We start from the raw sequence: 22,572 nt of genomic DNA on the forward strand, positions 1-22,572 counted from the left end.
TGTGTGTCTAATTATGTTTTGACTAGGAGAATTTGATGTAATTGGAAGTAATTAGGAAAAGGGATTAGATTGAAATAAGTGTGAAAGTTTAATTATAAATTAAAGAAAGTTAAAAAGACCAAATAGGCAATTATGCCTTTTTCTAAAATTGAGGCGGCATAACAAATGAAATATCTAAGATATTTTTAATTTAAGTTATATATATTATATATTATGATATTTAATTAATAAGTAAGTTATTATATTATATTATTATATTATTATTTTATATATAAAACAAAAGAAAAAGAAATGAAAAGAAAGAAACAGAATAGAATTCGAAACGGAACAGGGAAGAAAGAAAGAAAGAAAGAGTAAAGAAGAAAATTAGGGTTTTAAGGTTCAATTTCAAATTGGTAAGTCAAATTAAGTCATTTTCTTGAAATTTTGAGTTTTATGATTCTAGATTAAAATATTAGTAGGTATATGTTGAAATTTGAAAGTTAGTAGAATTTTTTTATGTAGTTTATATTGAATTAGTGGATGAATTAGAGATTGAATTGATGGAAATTCAAACTAGAATTGGGAAAAAGATTAAATTGAAAAATAAGTTATAAGTTTAATGTAAAATTGTAAGAAATTGAAATTAAGGTTTATTAGTGAAAATTTGAGAGTTAAGTCAAGTTGTAAGTAGAATTTAAGTAAAAATAAGGTATAGATTGTGATAGAAATAGAAATAATTTTAGTTATGAATTAAATTGAAATATTAGCTAAGGTAAGAAATTATGAAATTTTTATATCATATGTGTTTATTCTTATTAAATCATATAGGAAAGTTATTTGATTGTTTTTCTAATATATAAATGTTATGTGTTTTATATGAAATTGAAGAGAAAGAAAAGAAAGGAAAGGACCTAATTGAAGAAAAAGGAAAGAGAAGGCTAATGAGTGAAGGAAGATATCATCTCAACCTTTTTGTTGTAAGTACTACAAGGTTATTTTTTAATTTATTTTATTTAAATGCCTATATTATAGTATAGAATTATTTAGAAATAAAATAAAATAAAGTAAAATAAAAGATTATGGAACTATGAAATTTGTAAAGAAAATTATAGATGGAAAGTATATAGTGGTATATTGATTGAACATTAAGTAATTATTGTGACAAAAGTATCTATACGTGAAAATGGTGTGATAATTGTGAATTGTGAAATGTGCACTAAATTGTAATGATGGAGAAATGAGAAATTTTTTTCGAAATAATTCTATAAAGTATTTAATTGAATGAGATTCAGTTTTAATGCCCAAGTAGATAGAATTTAGAACTACCAGGATATTAGTGGCATGCCATTAAGGAACTTTAGCGCGCTCTCTGATTATTAGCACGTTAGTGCTCTCTGACTACTAGCACGTTGGTGCTCTCTGATTTTAGCACGTCAGTGCTCTCTGTTTAGCACATCTGTGCTCTCTGTATAGCACTTTAGTGCTCTCTGTTCATTAGTGCATACCAATGCACCTCTGTATTTGTTCCGTATATCCAGTGTGTTCTATAAAATCTACTTTGGGCTAAGATTATGATTTGTGGATAAAAGCGAATCATTACAATGCTAAGGTAAGTTTTATGAAGCTTATACGTACGTAAATACGTAATAACAGAAAGAATTTGGCATATTTTGTTTATATTTATTTATCTGTTTATTTCTTGTAGTGCTTACTAAGCCTTCACCGGCTTAATGCGTTTAATTTTAACGCGTAGGTACAGTTTGTCTCGAAGAGGTAAAGTCAAGATAGAAGATCTCTCATCTCATCACATCCTCAAGAGCTTCAAAAGTAGGTACCATATTTTGGAATTAAAATGGTATGTACATAGACAGTCAGTTATGCTTCCATGTGTTAGGAACTAAAATGTAAACTCTTGGACTTCTATCTATTTTTAAGTACTTTACGTATTTTGGTATATATATGAAATGAATTAGTAAAACTATATGTATGTTTGCAAATATGGTTGGTAAGTTAAAATGCTATGTATAAATGTTTTAATTCAACAATATCTAGCTATAACCGTTTGGCACCAAATGTAATAGCCCTATACTGGGTCAGTACGATTAAACCAGGTATAGGGTTGTTACAACTCCAGTATGGCACCCAGTGCCTCATCGGATAGTTCGAAGCAATAGTTGACACCCAGTGTCTCATCGGCAAAGCCGAAGAAAGTTGGTACCTAGTACCTCATCGAATCTATCCTAAGAAATATAGTGACACCCAGTGTTTCATCGACTCGAGGTCGAAGTATCCCTGAACTCTTCCAATCCTATGGCATGCCAACTATATCCGACTCAGCCTGACTAGTTAATAAGGTATTTAAATCACATATAACCCCAATTCAATCACAATTTCTCACATTTTCAATTCAATAATTTTTCCACTTTTCAATCAATAATTAATCCACAAATTTACACATTTTCACAACTTAATACATTTCCATTCAATTTAATATCAGTCACAATTCGATTCAAATTCACTTCCCGCTTTCAATCAACAAACAATTCAAATATTAATTCATATCAACTATTCAATTTAATTCCCACTCATCTTAATAATAATAATAATAATAATAATAATAATAATAATAATAATAATAATAATAATACTTACCTCACAATTCATTTACCAAACACATAAATTAAAATTTAACATTTAATAATAAATAACTTGAATTATAGTAATACAAACCGTGATTTTCTCGAGTTTACTCCTCGATAATCTTCTCTTTTCCCTTCCGTGCCGACACTATTAATTTCAGCACTAATTATGATAAATAATTGAATTTCTATTCGATTTCTTCCTTATTCTCAATTTAATCCTAAGTTCACTTACTTTCCTAATTCAATTCACACTCTATTTCTATTCAAATTTCATCCAAACTCAAATGTAACTATTAAAATTTCAGCATATTTTTCTAATTTCGAATTCCCTCAATTTAGTCCCTAAAACATAAAACTGATAGTTTCTTTTACAATTTAATCCCTTTATCAATTCTAACTTAAAATTCATTCAATTAAATCCCTAATTCAACAATTTATTCAACATGAACCATGCTTAAAAACCTATGAACTTACAAAATATCAACTTAATTCCATCAAAACTTTGTTTTAAAGCTTCTAAATCATCAAAACTAAATAAAAAGGGCTCAATTGACTTACCAATCAAAGCTTTAAACCTTAAACCTTTAGTTTTTCCTTTTTCTTTTCTTTTTCCTGCTCTGCTTCGAATGCCTCTGTTTCTTTCTTCTCTCTTTTTCTTTTGTTTTGTTTTTATTTCTTTTTATTATTTACTTTATATTATTTTAACATTTAACTAATATAGATATTTTATTAATATAATATAATAATTTCACATATAATATATAAATACCTTTACTTAAAATTTAAGAAAATATACCATTATAATACAAGTGTTTAAATACATGTTTTACACATGTACTAATTTTATTGCCATACATTTGTCACCATCTTATTTATTTCACAATATAATAATAATAATAATAATAATAATAATAATAATAATAATAATAATAATTTAATAACATATTTTAACACATAAAAATCTTAGATTTTTATGCTTATGCCGCCTCAAATTTAGTAATTGGTATAATTTCCTATTTAATCCCTTTATTTTATTTTAATATATAATTAAACTTTCACTTCTATTGTAATTTAATCCTTTTTGCTAATTACTCTTAATTAGACTAAATTCACCTATCTAAAACCTAATTAAATACACAACTAGTCTAGTAAATATTTTTAATAATTATTTTCGAACTCAATTTACTAAGACGGAGGCCCGATATTATACTTTTCCGATGCCCGTGAATTTTGGGTCATTACACATATTTTATTGGTGGTGTCACCCTATACGGCGGCATTAATATGTAGCACTCATTCCTGCTAAAATACAAGTTTAAATTGGGTTGGAGGGGGATGGAGGAGAGCTGTCAGGTAGCACCCAAGTGGAGGAGCATTGTCGACGACACCCAGGTGGAGGGACACTGTCTGGCGACACCATTTGGGGGGAGGAGCACTGTTAGGTGGCATCGAACCCCTATTTAAACATCAAAATTTCATGTTTTCTTGAACGGTTTAGCAGTTAACTGATAAGAAGAAAGGAAAAAATCTTGGAGAAGAGGAGAAAACAAAGAAGGAAAGAAAGAAAAATTCGTAAGGTTAGTACATTATTAAATTTATTTTATTATAATTTTTACCGTAGAATCTTGTTTTTCAAATAATTATTGAAAAAATTAATTATTTTTAATTATTTTTATAGGTTTAGTATTAAAGACGGATAATCAATTCTTCGTATGCGTTTATTTCGATGGAGTAATTTTAAGAACAATAGTTGTGTAACACCCCTACCTGTCCTGATCGTCAAATCGCGTACGAAGTGTCACATTTGAACCAATTGATATACACATTTAGGTCTTACTATTTTAACAATCATATTGTATTACCTATTTACATAAAAACCTATAAAACATAAAAAATAAGTTGAAAACAAAAGTTCACTCTTTCAACTCTTAATTCTAGGGGACTACGTAAATACACTATATTTGTCCCTATGACAAAGTCTTTAAAGGTACCCCTTTCCTACGTGTACGACACTTTTCTAACGGAGCTCCTTGATCTAACACAGTCTAGTTTGATCCCTCCTCAAGTCCCTTATTCCACAGATCCAGCAACCACAGGTCAAAACCCTTGTAAGCTCAGTTGTACTTAGTTTCTTTACTACCAAATTCATATCTCGCCCTTTCTTTACCGGAGTAAAATTTTTAAAAGAAAATAAAATGTTTTAACTTCCTGTTTATATTCAAACTTTAACGCTGATCTGTCGTAATTCGTTGCAGCAGATTAAACTATTTTTTGTACTTAACGAGCTCGTAGGAAAGCAATTTAGTTATGTTTTTGTTTAGTTTTCAATTTTAGTTTGTAAATAATAAAATGAGCAATTTTGACTATTTATATGACTATATGGGTCGAGAAAGGTCTAAAGGTAGACTAACCTAGTCAGCGAATGTGTAGGACACTAATCGGAGGCTTGGAGATAGTAGACTACCCACGATGTTGTAACACGGAGCTTCGATGTTGCAACACAATAAACAGAGTACTCAAAAGGAGTAGACTGCCTTCAGTGTCACGACACAACCCTGAAGACATGCCTAAACTAGTAGACTGTCATCAATGTCGCGACACAAGCCATAAAGTGTAGCGACACCGATGTGACGAAGCCAATTAATGAACCAAGGGTGTTTTCGTCCACAACCATTTTTGACGGAAAATAGTCAGTCAAATTTAGTCAATGACCAGCTGCCAACCCTAGGCCTATAAATTGGATTGATATGCTAAGTTTATGGATAGTTTTTACTTAAGTTTTATTTTCCATTTCCTCTTTAGTTTTATTTTCTATTTGTAATTTAGATTTCTATTCAGTTGTAATTCTAGTTAGTTTATTTCGTTATTCGTGGAATTCAAATTATGGATTCACCAAACTATTTGACGGATTACTATTAGCATTGCTATTAACATATCAGGATTTTTCTAAACTGTCTTCTTGATTTATTTCTAATGTTTATCTTTTTACTCAAGTTTATGATGTTTGTTAAATCCATGGGGAACTAACTCGTTAACAGAAGATTAATGAGTGGACGTGAGATTAATTAACTTCTATGTAGGGTTTCTTAAAGGATTAGTTGGTTGGGATAGGAGAACATAAAACCCTAGGCTTGATGACCCTAGGAAGACATATAGGTGGGAATGAATTCAAAATTGGTATTGCCTATCTGTAAAAACTTACCCCAATCCTGTTTGAATTGTGATGTCGAGAGATAAGGTGTTCTTGCTGACTCATTAGGATAGTGAAAGGCCAAGAGGCCATGCTAGGTTAATGATTAGTTGATTGGATAAAATCCGAAATAAGAGTTAATTATGAACATCGAAGCGAGTTAGTCTTCTGTCAATTAGATCTGATAAAATCTACAATTTATTTTCTTATTTATTTTTATGTTCTTTCGAGTATTTTATAAATTATTATTTTTTACCATCTTAAGATAATCATAATATAGTTTAATTAAATTACTAATTAGACCTATTAGCATAGAAGTTAGAATTAATTTAGTTTCGCCTCCCTTGGGTATATTACAACTTGACCCGTATACTTGTGAAAACCACCTAACACTTATATATTGGTTGCAATATTCACACTTTAGACGTTAGTATGTTCGAAGGTGATCAAGTTGTTGGTGCCATTACCGGAGAAGTAACGCCACTAAATTAGTTTTAATTTTTTTTACGCTTAATAGGATAGTTAGGAAATTTTTAAATCATAGTTACAATTTGTATTTTTCATTTTTATTTTGTTAATTCACTAATTTATTTCATTTCACTGTGAATTTCAGGGTACGAGAAGAGGTAAGGAGATGTTCACTAAGCTTGTCGGCATGAAAGTTTACAGGACTAACTGCAAGAAATTGTTTTCCACTCACTAATAGCATCACAATTTCACTTGATTGACTCTGTAACTAGTAGGATGATGCAAGTGTTAGGGGCAATCCCTTTTGACATGAATTGGTTAAAACTTAGCATTGTCCGACCTGTTATTAGGAATCCTCAATTTGAGCTTAACCCGACATTGCTAACATGGATATCTTCAAATCACAGTTTTAGTAGTTATGCAGAAGGGGATCCAATAGCCTTTCTTCGAGTTGTGTACGCAGGTGTCCCATCAGAGATTATTAAACTGTTACTCATTCCATTCACCTTAGAAGGACAAGCAAAAGAATGGTTCGATGTGCTACCTCTTGACACCATTAATACTTGGGCCGAATTCATACAGTTATTCCGATGCCAAGTTGTACCTATGACTAAGGTTATTAGCACATATAAGGAGCTATTCAGATTCAGGTATGCCAAAACATTAGGACAGGCATGGGAGAGATTTAAGGTGATCATCCAGGCAATATTGGGAGGAGGTATTGACCTGGCCATGCAATTGCATCATTTCTATGACGGGTTGGATTGGCAGAATAAATGACAGATTGATATTATAGCAGGTGGAATTATTTGGTCAAAGACGGGTCAGGAAATAGTTATCATACTAGAGAAGGTAAGAAGTAACGAGCATGCATGAGGTATGAGTCAAGAGCTAGCAACTGTTGAGAGAGAAGTTATACCACTAGAAGTTAGACCTGATAATTCAGAAATTGAAATGTTAACTGAAACTGAATTAGATGAGATGGACATGGGGAAAGAAAACGATGAAGGAGAAGAGACCATGGAAAATCTGAAACGTGAGAATGACGAACAAGTCCTTCAACTTGAATGGGGAAAGAAAAGAGGCCTTAATGGTTATATTACTTGAATTGTGCTTTAATCTATTGCTAGTTGATAATTTCTTGTAGTGAAGTTGAAAGAAAAGAAGTCTGATACTTTATGCTTGATTGGAATTGTGGATTTTAGGGTGACTTTCAAAAGCATGCTGAAATTCGTAAATATTCTCTTGATTTTTCTAATATATATCTCTTATACATTGCATATTATTAGAGGAGACAACCACACACGAGCACGAAACACTATTATTTTTAGTTCTTCCTAATTGTTATTAATTGTTGTTGCTACTATATTTTGTTTAGCATATAGGATTTCGATTCTATCCATGAAAACAATTTTACTTGTTTCATTGGTATATAATTATATTTTTAATTTTCAATTCGATTTTAGTATTTCTTTAGGTTATATTTGCATTTCTTTTGCATTAGTTTCATGCTTGAGGACAAGGATGGTTTGACTGTATGAGAATTTGATAAGTGTGTAATTTATCTATTTATTTGTGATATTTCTCCCTTTGAATTATGTTATTTATGTTATTAATTATATTAATTATACTTATATTTAGTTTATTTGTATATTTAGGGAATAATTGGAGAAAAATAAGCTTAAAGTTTATTTTGACAAGTTTTTGTGGATTGGACTTTCAACACAATGTAGCTTCAATATTTTGACCATAACATGAGCTACTAGTGTCCGTTTTGGACCCATAATATACTAATTCAAAGGCAATTGAAAGATCTATCTAAAGGCATTTCACAAATTAAGCCCAAAAACGTTAGGAAGACATCCAAAAACAACCTAAAAGTTTGACGCAAAAATTGCCAAGATATATTGAAAAGTTCCGCTTTATGTAATTAAGGGCACTTTTGTATTTTCTCCAATATAATTTTTTGCCCTATAAATGAACATTATTAGACTGAGAGATAGTTGTTATTAGTTTTATTTGGTTTCTTTATTTTATGGGTTATTAAACCCTCTATTCTAGTTAAAAGTTTTATCGAAGTTTGATTTAATGAATTCATGAGACCTAACTTGCGTTTTAATTCTTCTTTGTTCTTTAGTATTCATGCATCTTCTGTTTTAATTACAAATAATCAGGTTTATTAGATATCCAGGCAGTATTTGATAGCTTAGCTGCCTTGTCAATTAGAATAGTTAAACCCGTAATTGTTTAATTCATTCTAATACTAGTGAGGAATTGCATAACTCGTTTATATCGTAGTTTACGTTTATGTGGTGTGGATATGTGATCTAGCTTAAATGGACCCCGTTGAGGTGAGTTTGTTGGTTAGAATTAAGGCTCCATCGATCCTAATTTTGCCTATAAGTTAAATCTTGGGTGCCGAGTTACAGGGTTATTTATCGATTAGGAAAGTAATTTCAAACAACCTACCTCTTGGTTATCAAACAAGTAATGAGAGATTGGTTACCTGACACTAAGTCAGCAAGAACTAATTTATTAAAGGCATTAAAATTATCCTTGCTTTGATGATCGAAACTACGAATCAAACGAAGATTTTACTTTTGGCTAGAGTTTTTCCTAATTAATTTTTTTTATTTTACAGTATCTCTTTACTTTTTTCTAATTTTAATTTTAATTTTTAATTTTAAACCCCCTTTATTTTTATTTTTGTTTTTATTGAAGAAGTAAAATTATCACTAATATCTATAGATATGACTCTACTTACTACTATCTACTAATTTATATTTTTCAAGTGGGTTTTATTTTTGTAAGTCTCAACAGCCTAACACTTTATTCCTGATCACCAATATTCTTTCTTCCTGCTTTTTGGCAGCAAGTGTAACATAAGATAAAAGCTTTGGTACACCGACTTCTTTGTCTTTTGTTACTTTGAGAGATATTTGAAAGAAGGCTTTTTTACCTCAATAATCCAAAAACAATAATTAAATACCAAAATGAGTCACCCTATAAATTAATTATAGAAATGGATCGTTTGCTATAGTATTTTTCGATGCTGCCATGGATTTAAAAAATATTTTTTTATTGGTATCGCTTGACATATTGGCAGCACCAGACTATAATACAATTAGTTATTATATTTATCATATTATAAAATAATTATTTGATTCCCACAAATGATGTTATTTTGTCAAAACATAATAAACTTACCTTTTGGAGGAAAAAAAATAAAATGAGAGCTATAGGAATTTAACTCGCAACCACATAATTAAAAATTTTACACTCTGCCACCTAAGCTAAAATAGCTATTTTATAATACAATAAATATAATCACTAATTACATTTTAGTTTGGTATCGTCAATGTGTTTAACGACACCAATAAAAAGTTATTTCTTAAAAAGATTCATGTACTACCGCCAATCATTAGGCGACACTAAAAATTACTGTAATAAATGATCCATTTTAATAATTAATTTATAGGGTAACACATTTGATATTTAATTATTATTTTTGAATTATTGAGGTAAAACAATGGAATTCTTGGTTCGAGGTATCATCGTAGACCTAAGTAGAGTATTATTGAAAAGACTGGAATCCAAACTAGACTCAGTCGAGGTATCATGAGGACTATCCTCCAATGTCTGCCTCTTCTTGTTCTGTTTCGCTACGATAGGAGCTTTACCTTTTGCCTTCCTGGATAAGGCAAAATCAGCAAGTTCTTTGGTCACTATAGACCTGATTCTACAGGAAATAAACTTTCCTTTGGCTACTGTTGTGAAATCACCTTCTTACCAATGAGGTAAGGGTAAAGAGCAGAATGACTGATAAAGGGTGTTGTCTATGATGTGATGCGTTAGTTGAAACAGGAACCCATGCAGTCCGTGATTGCCCATTTGCAGCTAACATTTGGAAATCGTTGGTACCACAACATGACTGGGCTTTCTTTTCTTCTTCGTCCTTGGAAGACTGGGTTAAAATGATTTTGCTCTAGTCTTATAGTTCCACAATCGACGGTGAATGGCCAACCTTATTTCCGATTGTTTCTTGGTTGATTTGGAAGCATAGGAATGATTTTATTTTTAAAGGAGCTAGTTACAGTAACATGGATTTGATCGCAACTAGTATAGCTTGGGCTCGCAGCATTTCTAATTCAGTAAGGGTGAATAATAGTTGTTGTAGTGATTACACCAAAGAGTATTGGCAGCCACCGCGTGTGGGGTGGGTTAAAGTTAATATTGATGGCAGTGTACCAAAGCATACATCATCTGCTGCTGTGGATGATGTGATTCGGGTTCATAAGGGGTATTGGTTATTTGGCTTTGGCCTGAGAATTGACAGATCTGGCATTTTCCAAACAGAAGCAAGGGCACTTTATGAGGGACTTGTGGTTGCTTGGCATGAAAGGTTTCGACAAATTGAAGTGGAAAGTGATAATCCTATCTTGATTGATGTGGTTAGTAATAGATATGCGGTTGACAGTAATCTTTCAGAAATTCGATTTATACGTACTATGATTTTGAAGGAATGGTAAGTTAAATTTCAGTATATTTTGAAAGAGCTAGCAAAACAATGTTGCGGATTGCATAGCAAAGATGTCGAATAGAGATTTGAATGTGAAATGTTATTTTGTTGAGCCACCTAAAGGTGTTTAGAATTTACTAAAGAATGATATTTAACTGTCTAGAATAAAGTCTGACTCTTAATAGAATTGTGTAATTAGAAGTATATATATACACATTGAATGAATTAAAAAAACATTTATGTATTGAAATTGTTAATCCAAATATTAAGGTTCCATTTGTTGCTTTATAATTCACATCAAAAATTTTTTTTGGTAATTCACATTAAATTTAATAATGTTTAATTTGTATTAAAAATGGAAAGAGGTATATATAAAGAGTGACATATCTTGCTATATGGACTATCCACATTAGTTAAATTTTTCTTAGTATATGTTTGGACAACACAAAGTAATTGAATGTAAGTGTAATTATTTTACACTTTTCTATAATTATAAAGAATTGTAATTCCCTAGACGTGTTTGATGACGAAGTGTAATTATCTTGTAATTCATTATGTCATATTTAATAGTACAAATTGTAATTACACAGATACATGATTTTTATTTTAAAACATATTAATTAGTATAAAATATATTATTATGATAAAATTAATTTCTAAGCAAGTTACAAAATCAAATCATCATTTATATTATGCTAGCCTAAAATAGTAGTTGACAATACGATTACTAATAAAAATTAAAAAAGAAGTAAACATCATATGTAATTTTATCTAATTGTTCTAGTGCATATTTGTTGAGTTATTCGCTCTTTAATATTTAACATATGCTCCTTATAATCATCTATTGGTTATAGACCAAGTTCATCATCATTTGAATTTGAATCTACATCATTAAGATTATCAAGATCTCCTTCTTCCATGTACTCTTTCAAGTATGGATCTTTTGAATTCCTCGCATGATTCAAGTTATGAATACGCAACATGCTAATACGGTCCAACATTTTCTTTATGTCTTATTAATTATATTTCGAAGCCTTGAATGTCTCAAATTAAAGCGTTCGCGAGCTGTCTGTGGTGCTTGCGTTTGGTACCATTCTCTCAAATGATATCATACTGTAACACCCCTTACCCAAGACCGTTTCCGGAGTCGAGCACGAGGCATTACTTAGCTTATCTTACCAATTCGGAGTATAAAAACTAGGTTTGAAAATTTATTTCACTATTTACAGCAAATCTGTCCAATTGCGCAGCGGTCACTAAATTAATTATAACTTGAGCTACGGAACTCAAAATTTAACTCCGTAAATTTTCCTTGAAACTAGACTCATATATCTTCCTACCATAAAATTTTTAGAATTTTTGGTTCATCCAATTAGTACAGTTTATTAGTTAAATTCTCCCCTGTTTCACCATTCGACTATTCTGACCTCTTGTTACTAAAAATAACTTTTCTCGTTATAGGATTTTCATATGCTATTCCCACTTGTTTCTACAGAAAATAGACTCATTAAGGAATCTAAGCATGTAAATTTCAACTCATAACCATTTTTGTACAATTTTTAATTATTTTCTAAACTCAGAACAGGGGACTCCAAAAACAGTTCTGACCCTATCTTACTAAAATTCACATATCTTAAAATATAAATTTCCTTTTCCTACACTGTTATTTTTCCATGAAAATAGACTCAACAAGATTTAATTCCATATATCATTCACCCTCTAATTCATTTTATACCATCCTAGGTGATTTTTCAAATTCACGTCACTGTGCTGCCTGAATTCTGTTTCTTTGCAAAATTTTATCCTTTCATGATTTCCATGCATAATTTATCACCTAATCTTTCATAACAACAAACACCTTCATCCTTAACCATTTTAATGACCATACATCATCAAATACTTACACATCACTCATTAGCAAAATCATCATTACAAACATACAAAATAACTAAATCACTATACATGCCATAACTCAAACGTGTTTTGACATAAAATACCGAGCAGTTGTGGTTGATAGTGTGGACGATCTCCGACTTCTTTAGGATCCTTGAAGTAGCTTTGCAATGCTATAAGAGAAAGAGAAATAAAAGAAGTAAGCATAAAGCTTAGTAAGTTTACTAGCAAATAAATAACAACATTACACACAAATAATTAAACTCAAGTGACTATATCTCTAGTTTACTCTTTAGTTAATTTCATACTAGTTCTCTTACTTGTTTACTTAGAATACTTGTGTGCATAACTTACTCAATCCTTGCTGCATCGTTGAACATCAATTGATAGTATAATAAGTTCTTAAGTCTTACAACTTACCTGAGCTTGCCATTTATGCTTTAAACTGAACTTTCATGAACATGATTCATTTACAAGCCCGTTGAGCTACATTGGAATAATAAGGATACTCGGGTCTCTTCTGATAATAACATGCCAAAGCCATGTCCCAGACATGGTCTTACATGGGATTTTCTCATGTTGGTGCCCATGCCATGTCCTGACATGGTCTTATAGGGACCTCTCATCTCGGTATAACGCCATGTCCCAGACATGGTCTTACATGGGACCTCTCGTCTCGGTGCCCATGCCATGTCCCGACATGGTCTTACAGGGACCTCTTATGATCTTAAGGATGCCAATGCCATGTCCCAGACATGGTCTTACATGGGATCTCTTTACCCAAATGTCATGACATTCGTATCCGATTACCATCCTTATGTATCAACGGGACTTTTTAATTTTAATTCTCTATCATTTCATGCTTAGATCATCATCAAATAAATTCATAAAATAAATTCATAGTTTCTGGAAAATAACAGCATTGATAATAAATATTGAAATATTGCATTTATTTACCGTAAACTTACCTCGGTACCAATTATAGCCAAATTCACCAACTTAGTCTTCAACTTTATTCTTCCCTTTGTCTAACCTCGAGTTTCGTACTTCTTGATCTAAAATAGTAAATTTAACTTATTTAATAATCACATTCATCAAAACAGCCCTCGACTGTAACTTTTCAAAATTATAATTTTGCCCTAAACTTTTACATAATTACATTTTGCCCCAAGGCTCGGAAATTAAACTTCATCTCTTATTCTTATGTTTTATAACATTCTGAACATTTTTCCCTTCTATGGCAACATCAAATTCCCACTCTAACATGTACTTATGAACATTAGGTATTTTTACCGATTATGTCGTTTTACTCGTTTTCACTTAAAATCGCTTAGCAAAAGTTATTTAACATAATTTCTAGCTTCATATTCTATCATAAAACATCAAAATAAACACTTTTCACCTATGGGTATTTTTCCAAATATAAACCCTAGGTTAAATTATTGCTAGAATAAGCTAAATTAAGCTACCGGGACTCCAAAAGCGTAAAAAACATTAAAACGGGACTTGGGATCACTTACTATGGAGCTTGGAAGCTTGAAAACCCTAACTATGGCTTCCCCCCTTGCTGATTTCGTCCTAATGAAGAAGATGATGATTTTTGCCATCTTTTTCCCTTTTAATTCATTTTAATTACTAGATTACCAAATTGCCCCTAACTTAAAAATTTTCTATTTCACTTATCTCATGTCCATTTTTGTCTACCAAGTTACCTATGGTATAATTACCATATAAGGACCTCCAATTTAAAGTTTCATAACAATTGGACACCTCTAACATGTAGAACTCAACTTTTGCACTTTTTATAATTTAGTCCTTTTGACTAAATTGAGTGCCCAAACGTCGAAATTTTCGAACGAAATTTTCACGAAATCATTTTGTGAAATTGTAGACCATAAAAATATAAGAAAAATAAAATTTTTCTCATCGGATTTGTGGTCCCGAAACCATTGTTCCGATAACCTCAAATTTGGGCCATTACACATACTCCATGATATGATGCAAGAAAACCTTTAGTATTTGCATAATTAGCATCGAATTTATAATATATTTAGGTTCATAGTCTAAATATATTGTACTTTTAATTATAAAACTTATATAAACTTAATTTGGAGGAATACATATAATTGGTTATATACCTTCTTATAATACTTATGATTGGAACTTAAATAACTAACCTAGAACTCAAAGTTACCTTTTTTTTATGTTCCTTACTTTATATATTATCGGGGTGAAGCAGGAAAATAAATCTGACGGAATTAAATTGTATATTTTACAATAGTAAAAAATAATTTCACCGTGTTAATAGCTTATATCTTTATAATTTTAAAGGATTAAATCAACTTCTTATTATTTTTAGAGACAATTTAAAATTTTATAAATTAATGATTTAAATAAAACTTTTCATTTAAGGGTGTTACCGATCTTTAACTTTGCCACTGTATATTGTATATATGATAAGATAAGAATATATAAAATTAAAGCATAATTTAAAGTAAATTTCCATACGTAACTATCTGAACTTAATAGCCATGATTACGAAATAAATTCCTTTTATAGTTATGTTGACTTTACAAATCCACGTGACAACAGGTTGGCAATTTGTCAAATGACTAAGTCAACAAACTGAAATTTCCAAATTGTAAGGTAAGCATGACTATTTTTTTTCTATTTTATTAACCTCAATAGTATATATAAATGCGAAACATTTATCATAAATTCAATTTACATAATTAGTAAAATAAAATTTTTAATTTTAATTTTAAAATTAAAATATTATTTAATAAAAAATCATTTTAATTAAAAGACCCCGGTGTATGCGGGGGTGTTAATTCTACTAATCTAAAAGACATCAAATGACTATTAGACAGGGTGATGCACGAAATGGTAATCTTCTAGGCATAGCTTGGTGCCTGCCTACAAGACTACACTTGGGGTGGACCGGTGACTGACCCCTAATGGTTCCTGCACCGACTTGGCCCCGAAGCTTTTGCAGTGGGTTTAGCTTTTGCAGTAGAAAAAACCCAATTCGAGGGTGAGTTGAGTTAGCTCTAGGCTTCCAATTGCTAATTAACAACAAACAGAATTAAGACTCTTCCCCACACACAAACATATTCAAATTAATTTTATATATCCTAAGAAATGAAATTTGCCATTTACGTATACATGATTTCCATTTACTTTTCAATTTTAGTTTTTCTTTTTGAATAAATTATAAAAATAGCATTTGGTTCGCTATATTGGATTAGAGGTGTATTAGATTAGAGGTGTAATGGAATAGAGGTGTAATAGCAAATCAACTGTTTGGTTGAATGTAATGAAATAAAGGCGTAATACTAAAATTGTGTTTGGTTGAATGGAATAGAGGTGTAATAGCATAATGAAAAAAACTAAAATGACTAGAATACCCTTAGCATAAAATTGTTTTGGTAAATGATTATTGTTATTGTTACTTAAATTTTAATAAGATTATTATTATCAATAATAAATAATTTAATCATATTTAAACATAATTATTATTAAATATATTATAATTAAAATATATAATTTAATAAAATTCTTAATAATTAATATTCTTATATGAATTTACTCAAATCATAATATATGATCTTGTAAAATATAAATTAACATAATTATTATTAAATATATTATAATTAAAATATATAATTTAATAAAATTCTTAATAATTAATATTCTTATATGAATTTACTCAAATCATAATATATGATACTATAAAAGAAAATTTGAAATAATTCATATTAAATATATTTTAATTAAAATATATGATTTAATAAAATTTAAAATAATTATAACCAATAAATTATATTTTATGAATTTGTATAATTTAAAATAATAATTATTACATAAAATTTAATAATAATATATAATTTCATAAAATTCTTGATAATAAATTTTCTTATATGAATTTATACAATTTAAAATAATTAATATTAAATATAATTTAATAGTGATATATAATTTCATAAAACTCTTAATAATAAAATGTTCTTATATGAATTTACTAAAATCAATATATAAATTGAGAATTATATTCGCATAAACATAATTAACTTATATTAAGAAAAGGTTAGATGAAAATGAAATTGTACATCATAATCCATATGTTATATAGTTTTACAACATCAAAAGTTTGAACATTGATATTTAATGGTGAGAAAGAAATCTTGACCCATTCCAATCGAACAATGAAGGTAAACTAAAGAAAACGATCATTTGAGTTGGATGATCGGGAATTTTACTCAAAGCATCATACCGCTGATCGTCGGTTAAACCTTCAATTGACCATAAGGCTGAATATAAATTTGAAGCTTTCTCTTCCATCGTTTGATATTCTTCTGACTTCTGCTGAACTACCACCTCGGAGGCAATACTCCTACTGATTTGATCGCCAACGGCCTTGATGTTTTCGGCCAATAAAGTGGCAGCCTCATCAAATGAAGAAGACATATCACGAGCATCAGATTTCTTCTTTCTCTTGTTTGAAGATGAGGAACCCCCTTGGTCTCAATCTCGTTGCGGCTCCGCAGCAGAAACATCCATGTCATCCAAAGGGATGTCAGCTTCGCAGTCATAGAATGAGTTTCTTTCTTCATCCATAGCTGTAGTACGAACATCAGCATTTATTTCTTCAAGAACATCAGCAGCTGTTTGAGCATCTTTCCCAGTTGCTCGATCTCTTGCGTATATGGTAGTAAGCTGGTCGTAGTAAGGGAAAGTGCGATATCTGAATTGAGCGGCTTCTCTGTGACTCTAAAAAAATGAGGAAATCTTATTAGTAATAAGTTTGGTAAAAATAAGATAATAAAGACTTGAAATAATCTTACCTTTAAATAGGACTCCCAAACCGCATCTTCAGCAACAACGAGCTGCCTATGCTCGTCCCAACCAAAACCGCTATTATTTTGGCCATTAAGCATGTCATAGACGATTGACCACTCCCGTTTAAGTAACCTAATCCTTGATTCAATATTAGGTTTCGCCTTCAACATTGCATTTGGCAAAACCGTTTGTAGCATTCTTTCCAACTCGTTCAAATAACCGGCTTTGAACCCGGTATCAACATTAAATGTTCCAACATTGTGCAGGTCCACCATGCAGGAAACTAATGCTGCATCTTCTTCTGGAACCCATTTTCTTTTGCTTCCTCGAGAAGCTTGAGAATAAGCATTTGATTCTGGAACACCTGACATAATGATCTTAAGAACAAAAAAAAAACAAATTATATTAATTACTATTTTAATATATATAACTCAAAAGGTCAACACTTTATAAAATCTAAGGAATTAAGTTCAATATCATGAATCAAAAGCTCGTTCCACAAAAAATTTAAAATTATAACACATGCTGAATTAGAAGTTATATATTATAATTCAACAAGTTTAGTACAATACAAAACTCAATACAAAAGTTTCACAAAAGTTTCACAAACTAATTTCTAGATGCTTGCCATTCATCGAACATTTGGTTGGCTAATTCCATCCTCCAAGTAGCCCAAGCATCCGATGGATGAATATTTGTGATATTCGGTTCATCGTCATCCACCACATTATTTGTAGGTAATCATTCTCCCACCTCCGCTTCAATGGGATAAATACTCATATGGGTTCGAATAAAATTATGGAGCAAACAACATGCAATAATAATTCTATTGTGCACCCTTACAGGATAGAACGATGGACTCCTAAGTATTCCACATCTAAGTTTTAATAAGCCAAAGCATCTTTCAATAACATTACGTGCTGAGGCATGTTTCATATTAAAAAACTCTTGCGGAGAACTTGACGTATAACCCTGACGCCACTCGTTCAAATGATATCGCTGTCCTCTAAATGGTGCAAGAAATCCCTCACAATTTGTGTATCCAGCATCAACTAGATAATAACAACCTATAAAATAAATTTTTTTTAAAATGATTAATTCAGCACACAAAGTTTGATCTTAATGAATAATTCAAAGTCCTCTAACTATACACTTTACCATGAGGAACTTTTAATCCATGTCTTCTACTAATGGCATCTCGAAGAACCCGTCCATCGGCAACTGAACCTTCCCAACCAGGAAGAACATAAACAAATTACATCTCAGGTGTACAAACACCTAGCATATTTGTTGCTATGTCACCTTTTCGCGTTCGATATCTAGGTTTATCAACTGTTGGAACCCTAATCTTGATGTGGGTTCTATCAAGAGCACCTAAGCAATTCTATATCACATGATATAAAACCTTGAGTTAGAATACTAATTTAAATCTAAATCAACTAAATGTTGTTGAAGCTATATATAAAACTTAGTCCAATACCTTAAACCATTTCCACCTTGTGTCAGAAGAATTGGCTGTAATTGGCTCCGGCTTTTTAAATAACACATCTTGTAAGCGTATGACAACATTTAAAACACTATGAAATGCTCTGCTAACAGTTTCCCCGGACCTTCTAAAGTGATGCTTGATAACTCGATTTTTCAGGTGATGGGAGATGATATGTAAAAACATTGCTACTTGCTCGTCAACAAGCATGAACTTTGTCGACTTCAATCCCCCTATCGATTCTAACATCTCACATAGTTTAAAAAAGGCAGTTCTATTCATCCTAACTTGTTCAATACAGGTCTCGTCACTAGCATATACAAGCCTCTTCACATAATCCCGTTTTGCATAAAAATCTATGGTATAGGACCTAATCCTTGGTCTATGTAGGCTAAGGCTGGCACCCATTCTAAATAAGAACCAAATCGCGATTCTACAGATTTCCAACCATATTGTCACAGCAATACCAACACTTTGTGCAATTAAAGGCAGACGAGCCATTACTGCAACATTTAGAACACACATAGTTTAAACTCACGAATTTAGAACACACGAAGCAAAGAAATATCTATTAAATGATATCGTTGCAACTTTAATTTCATTTCTTTATCAATCACCCAAATAATAATGAAAGAGAATATATTTATTTACATTTTAAATATATTAAAATTTAATATAATATGTATAATTGACCTAAAATTTTAAGGTTGGTATTTGTTAGATTATAACTAAACTCATTATAATTTAAAATTATAAAGCATGTTCAAAGTTTGAACATTGATTAGTTTGAACATTTCATTTCGTATAAATATATTGATTAGTTAATTAAAGCATGTTCAATGTTTGAACATTGATAGTTTGGACATTTAAATTTAAATTTAAATATAATTTCGTATAATGAAATTTAAGATTTAATAAAGGTGAGTATCAAAGTTTGATCATTGAATAATTTTTTATTGATGATTAGTTTAATTAAGGTTTTCTAATTTCAAAATAAATAAAATGAAGAATGAAGCATTTGGTTTAATAATGAAATTGAAGTTTTAAAACTTTTATAACATTTTAAATGATAATTTTATTTTGTAAAATATATATAACTTTTATCTCATTTACATGTACAAATTAATATTAACAGTATTGTATTTGCAATTATGATTGGAAAAGATTGAAATCTAGTATTGTATTTGCAATTATTTGTAGGCATAATGCTCTTTAAGATTGAACATAATTAAAGGTTGAACATAATTATTATTATTTGAATAATATCAATTAAAGGTTGAACATAATTATATATTAGTATATAATTTGTATGTACTCTTTATATGTACTGTTCACTAATAAATTATATATCAAATTTTATCACATTGATTTTATGTACGCTTTCACTAATAAGTTATATATTAGTAAAAGTTGGTGCATTGGTACACCAATAATTTGAATACATACTACTTTCTTTTTAAAAAAAAACTTTTAATATTTTTTTAATAAAGCATAAAAGAAAAATATCAAATAAAAGATAACGGTCATAAGACATTGGGGTATGGTTCATTGTTTCTGCAAATGAATAAGGGAAAGAAAAAGTGTGTGTGTGCCATTTCAAGTCATCCACGTACAAATTGGTGATAAAAAAGAACAATAATTATGCAGCAATAACCATAACCATACAAACAAAAGTCGTAATGAGCAATACAAACATACAAACAAAACCATATTCATTTGGGAAACAATGAAGAACACTAAAGAATACAAACATAACCATACAGGAAAACATACTAATAAACCATGAATACCAATGGAAAACTAACTCAGAATGAGCAAATCGGGACGACAATGATGTAGAAGTGTTGGAACAAAGAACACAGTAATGAGAAAAGGAAATCGATGTTACAAAATAATCGGTTTATAAAATTGATCATCCAATAACCAAAGCGACCTCTCTTTTAGTAACCATCCTTTAGATTATTAAATATACCAACTTGGCGACTTTGAATATATATGATTCAAATTCAATATTACAACAAACATTATGAAAACAAGATAAAAACAAAGGAAATGGGTGATTCCAAAATCTATTCAACTAAACAACAAATAAATTGTTAAAGAGTAATCATTGTCATCTTTTTTTCTTTTAATATATATATATATATATATATATTGCATTTTCACATTGTACAACTTAGAACTGTAATATCTCATTTATACCAAAACATCAACCGGATACAAGATCATCAATTGGCTAAGCAAACTCAGATTATTAATATTCTCATAATTAAAATTTAACTATATAAGCTGCTAGTCATCTAAAATTTTCTTTAATTTTTGAAACTTTTTAACTATGTATTGATAGGTGGAAGACTATAGTTCCGTCTCAAAAGAATGTCTGAAGGAAGGAGACTCAAAGGAACAGGTAGAAGCGAAAAACTTGGAGTTTGAAGATCATTCAATCAAGGACCAAGAAGCATCCGTCATCATAGAATCGGAAGATAGGAGACAGGATCAAGAGTCTGGAGACCCTGTAAGTACAGGGACCAAAGACGCAGAATCAGAAGAAAAAATTAAGGACATTGTTGATGAATCCAAGCATGATTGTCAAGACAAGAGTCACAAAATTGTGACAGAAGTCGGAGTTGAGACAAGCTTAGACAACACCAAGGTGAATGAAGAGCTTGTGAATTTGAGCTCGGTCAAGATGAGTCTAGAAACTTGTGAGAGTGATGCTAATCAAGAGACTAAAGAAGTCGAAAATCCACAACATGAACTGGAGAAAACAGAATCAGCCTTGGAACCAGAAGTGAATGAAGTTGAACAAGCCAAAGCTGTGCCTGAAACATCATCCGAATGCTTATCTCAAAGTGTTCAAACTTCTACCACGACATTGGCTTCCGAGCAAGAAATTGAAACCACACAATTGAGTGAGAAGATAGAAGAACAGATACAAGAGGTTGCTGAAATAGTTAAACATGAGAGTTCGGAGGATTCTTCAGAAACAAAAACAATGGAAGAGGTAAGCTTGCAAAAGGAAGAAGAGACAGAGCCCAAGGTTGTTTCAGTAGAAGAAACCATAGTTGATCAGGGTCTTCAAAATGAGGAACCCAAAGATCAAATTCAGAAAACATCTTTGACATTGCCTTCTAAGGATGAATTATCTGATGCAAAGCAAACGGCAGAGATATGCTTGGAAAAAGAAGAGGTTGATGAGCTTGGAGATGGTAAGAAAGCTGAAACTGGTGCTGCTTGTGCTATTCAAGTGGAGGAACCAAAGGATCAAATTCAAGCTTTAGCATTACCTGATGCTGTTGTGGGTCAAGAAACTACTGTTTCCCAAGCTTCAATAACCGAGGAACCAACTAAGCTTGAAACAAAGGAAGATGACAAAACAATGGAAAATGAAGTGAAAGAAGATGAGAGTCCAGAGAAGATCCAAGAACAAGAACAGAGGTTGAAGGAGCCTCAAGTGTCGAAGTTGAGACAAGTGAGAAGGCTTTTGACAATGAATTAATCAAAGAGGAACTTGTCAAAGCAATAGATGAAGAAAATCAGTGTGACAAAACAA

General features: G+C 30.7%; 2 protein-coding genes and 3 long non-coding RNA genes across 5 annotated transcripts; 2 read left to right on the forward strand and 3 right to left on the reverse strand.

Moving 5' to 3' along the window:
* The first annotated feature begins 298 nt into the window (after positions 1-298).
* On the forward strand, positions 299-1,979 carry LOC128035596 (uncharacterized). The gene is made up of 3 exons (XR_008192094.1): positions 299-395; positions 871-959; positions 1,736-1,979. It is a non-coding gene; the product is annotated as an uncharacterized LOC128035596 (long non-coding RNA).
* A 10,147-nt stretch (positions 1,980-12,126) lies between these two features.
* LOC128035630 (uncharacterized) lies at positions 12,127-14,355 on the reverse strand. The gene is made up of 3 exons (XR_008192180.1): positions 14,215-14,355; positions 13,663-13,749; positions 12,127-12,867 (listed from the first exon to the last, which is right to left on the reverse strand). It is a non-coding gene; the product is annotated as an uncharacterized LOC128035630 (long non-coding RNA).
* Positions 14,356-16,916: 2,561 nt separating this feature from the next.
* On the reverse strand, positions 16,917-17,904 carry LOC128035435 (uncharacterized protein At2g29880-like). The gene is made up of 2 exons (XM_052625174.1): positions 17,539-17,904; positions 16,917-17,464 (listed from the first exon to the last, which is right to left on the reverse strand). The coding sequence occupies exons 1-2, from the start codon at positions 17,902-17,904 to the stop codon at positions 17,219-17,221; spliced, it is 612 nt and encodes a 203-aa protein (XP_052481134.1). The 3' UTR covers positions 16,917-17,218.
* A 492-nt stretch (positions 17,905-18,396) lies between these two features.
* Positions 18,397-19,164, reverse strand: LOC128035323 (uncharacterized). The gene is made up of 3 exons (XR_008191700.1): positions 19,014-19,164; positions 18,692-18,917; positions 18,397-18,600 (listed from the first exon to the last, which is right to left on the reverse strand). It is a non-coding gene; the product is annotated as an uncharacterized LOC128035323 (long non-coding RNA).
* Positions 19,165-20,579: 1,415 nt separating this feature from the next.
* Positions 20,580-22,518, forward strand: LOC105763024 (uncharacterized). Its single transcript, XM_052625175.1, has 2 exons — positions 20,580-20,603; positions 21,367-22,518. Exons 1-2 carry the CDS (start codon positions 20,580-20,582, stop codon positions 22,516-22,518), a joined length of 1,176 nt encoding a protein of 391 aa, XP_052481135.1.
* The last annotated feature ends 54 nt before the right edge of the window (positions 22,519-22,572 follow it).

Source organism: Gossypium raimondii, chromosome 12 (assembly GCF_025698545.1).
Source record: "Gossypium raimondii isolate GPD5lz chromosome 12, ASM2569854v1, whole genome shotgun sequence".
Lineage (NCBI taxonomy): Eukaryota > Viridiplantae > Streptophyta > Magnoliopsida > Malvales > Malvaceae > Gossypium > Gossypium raimondii.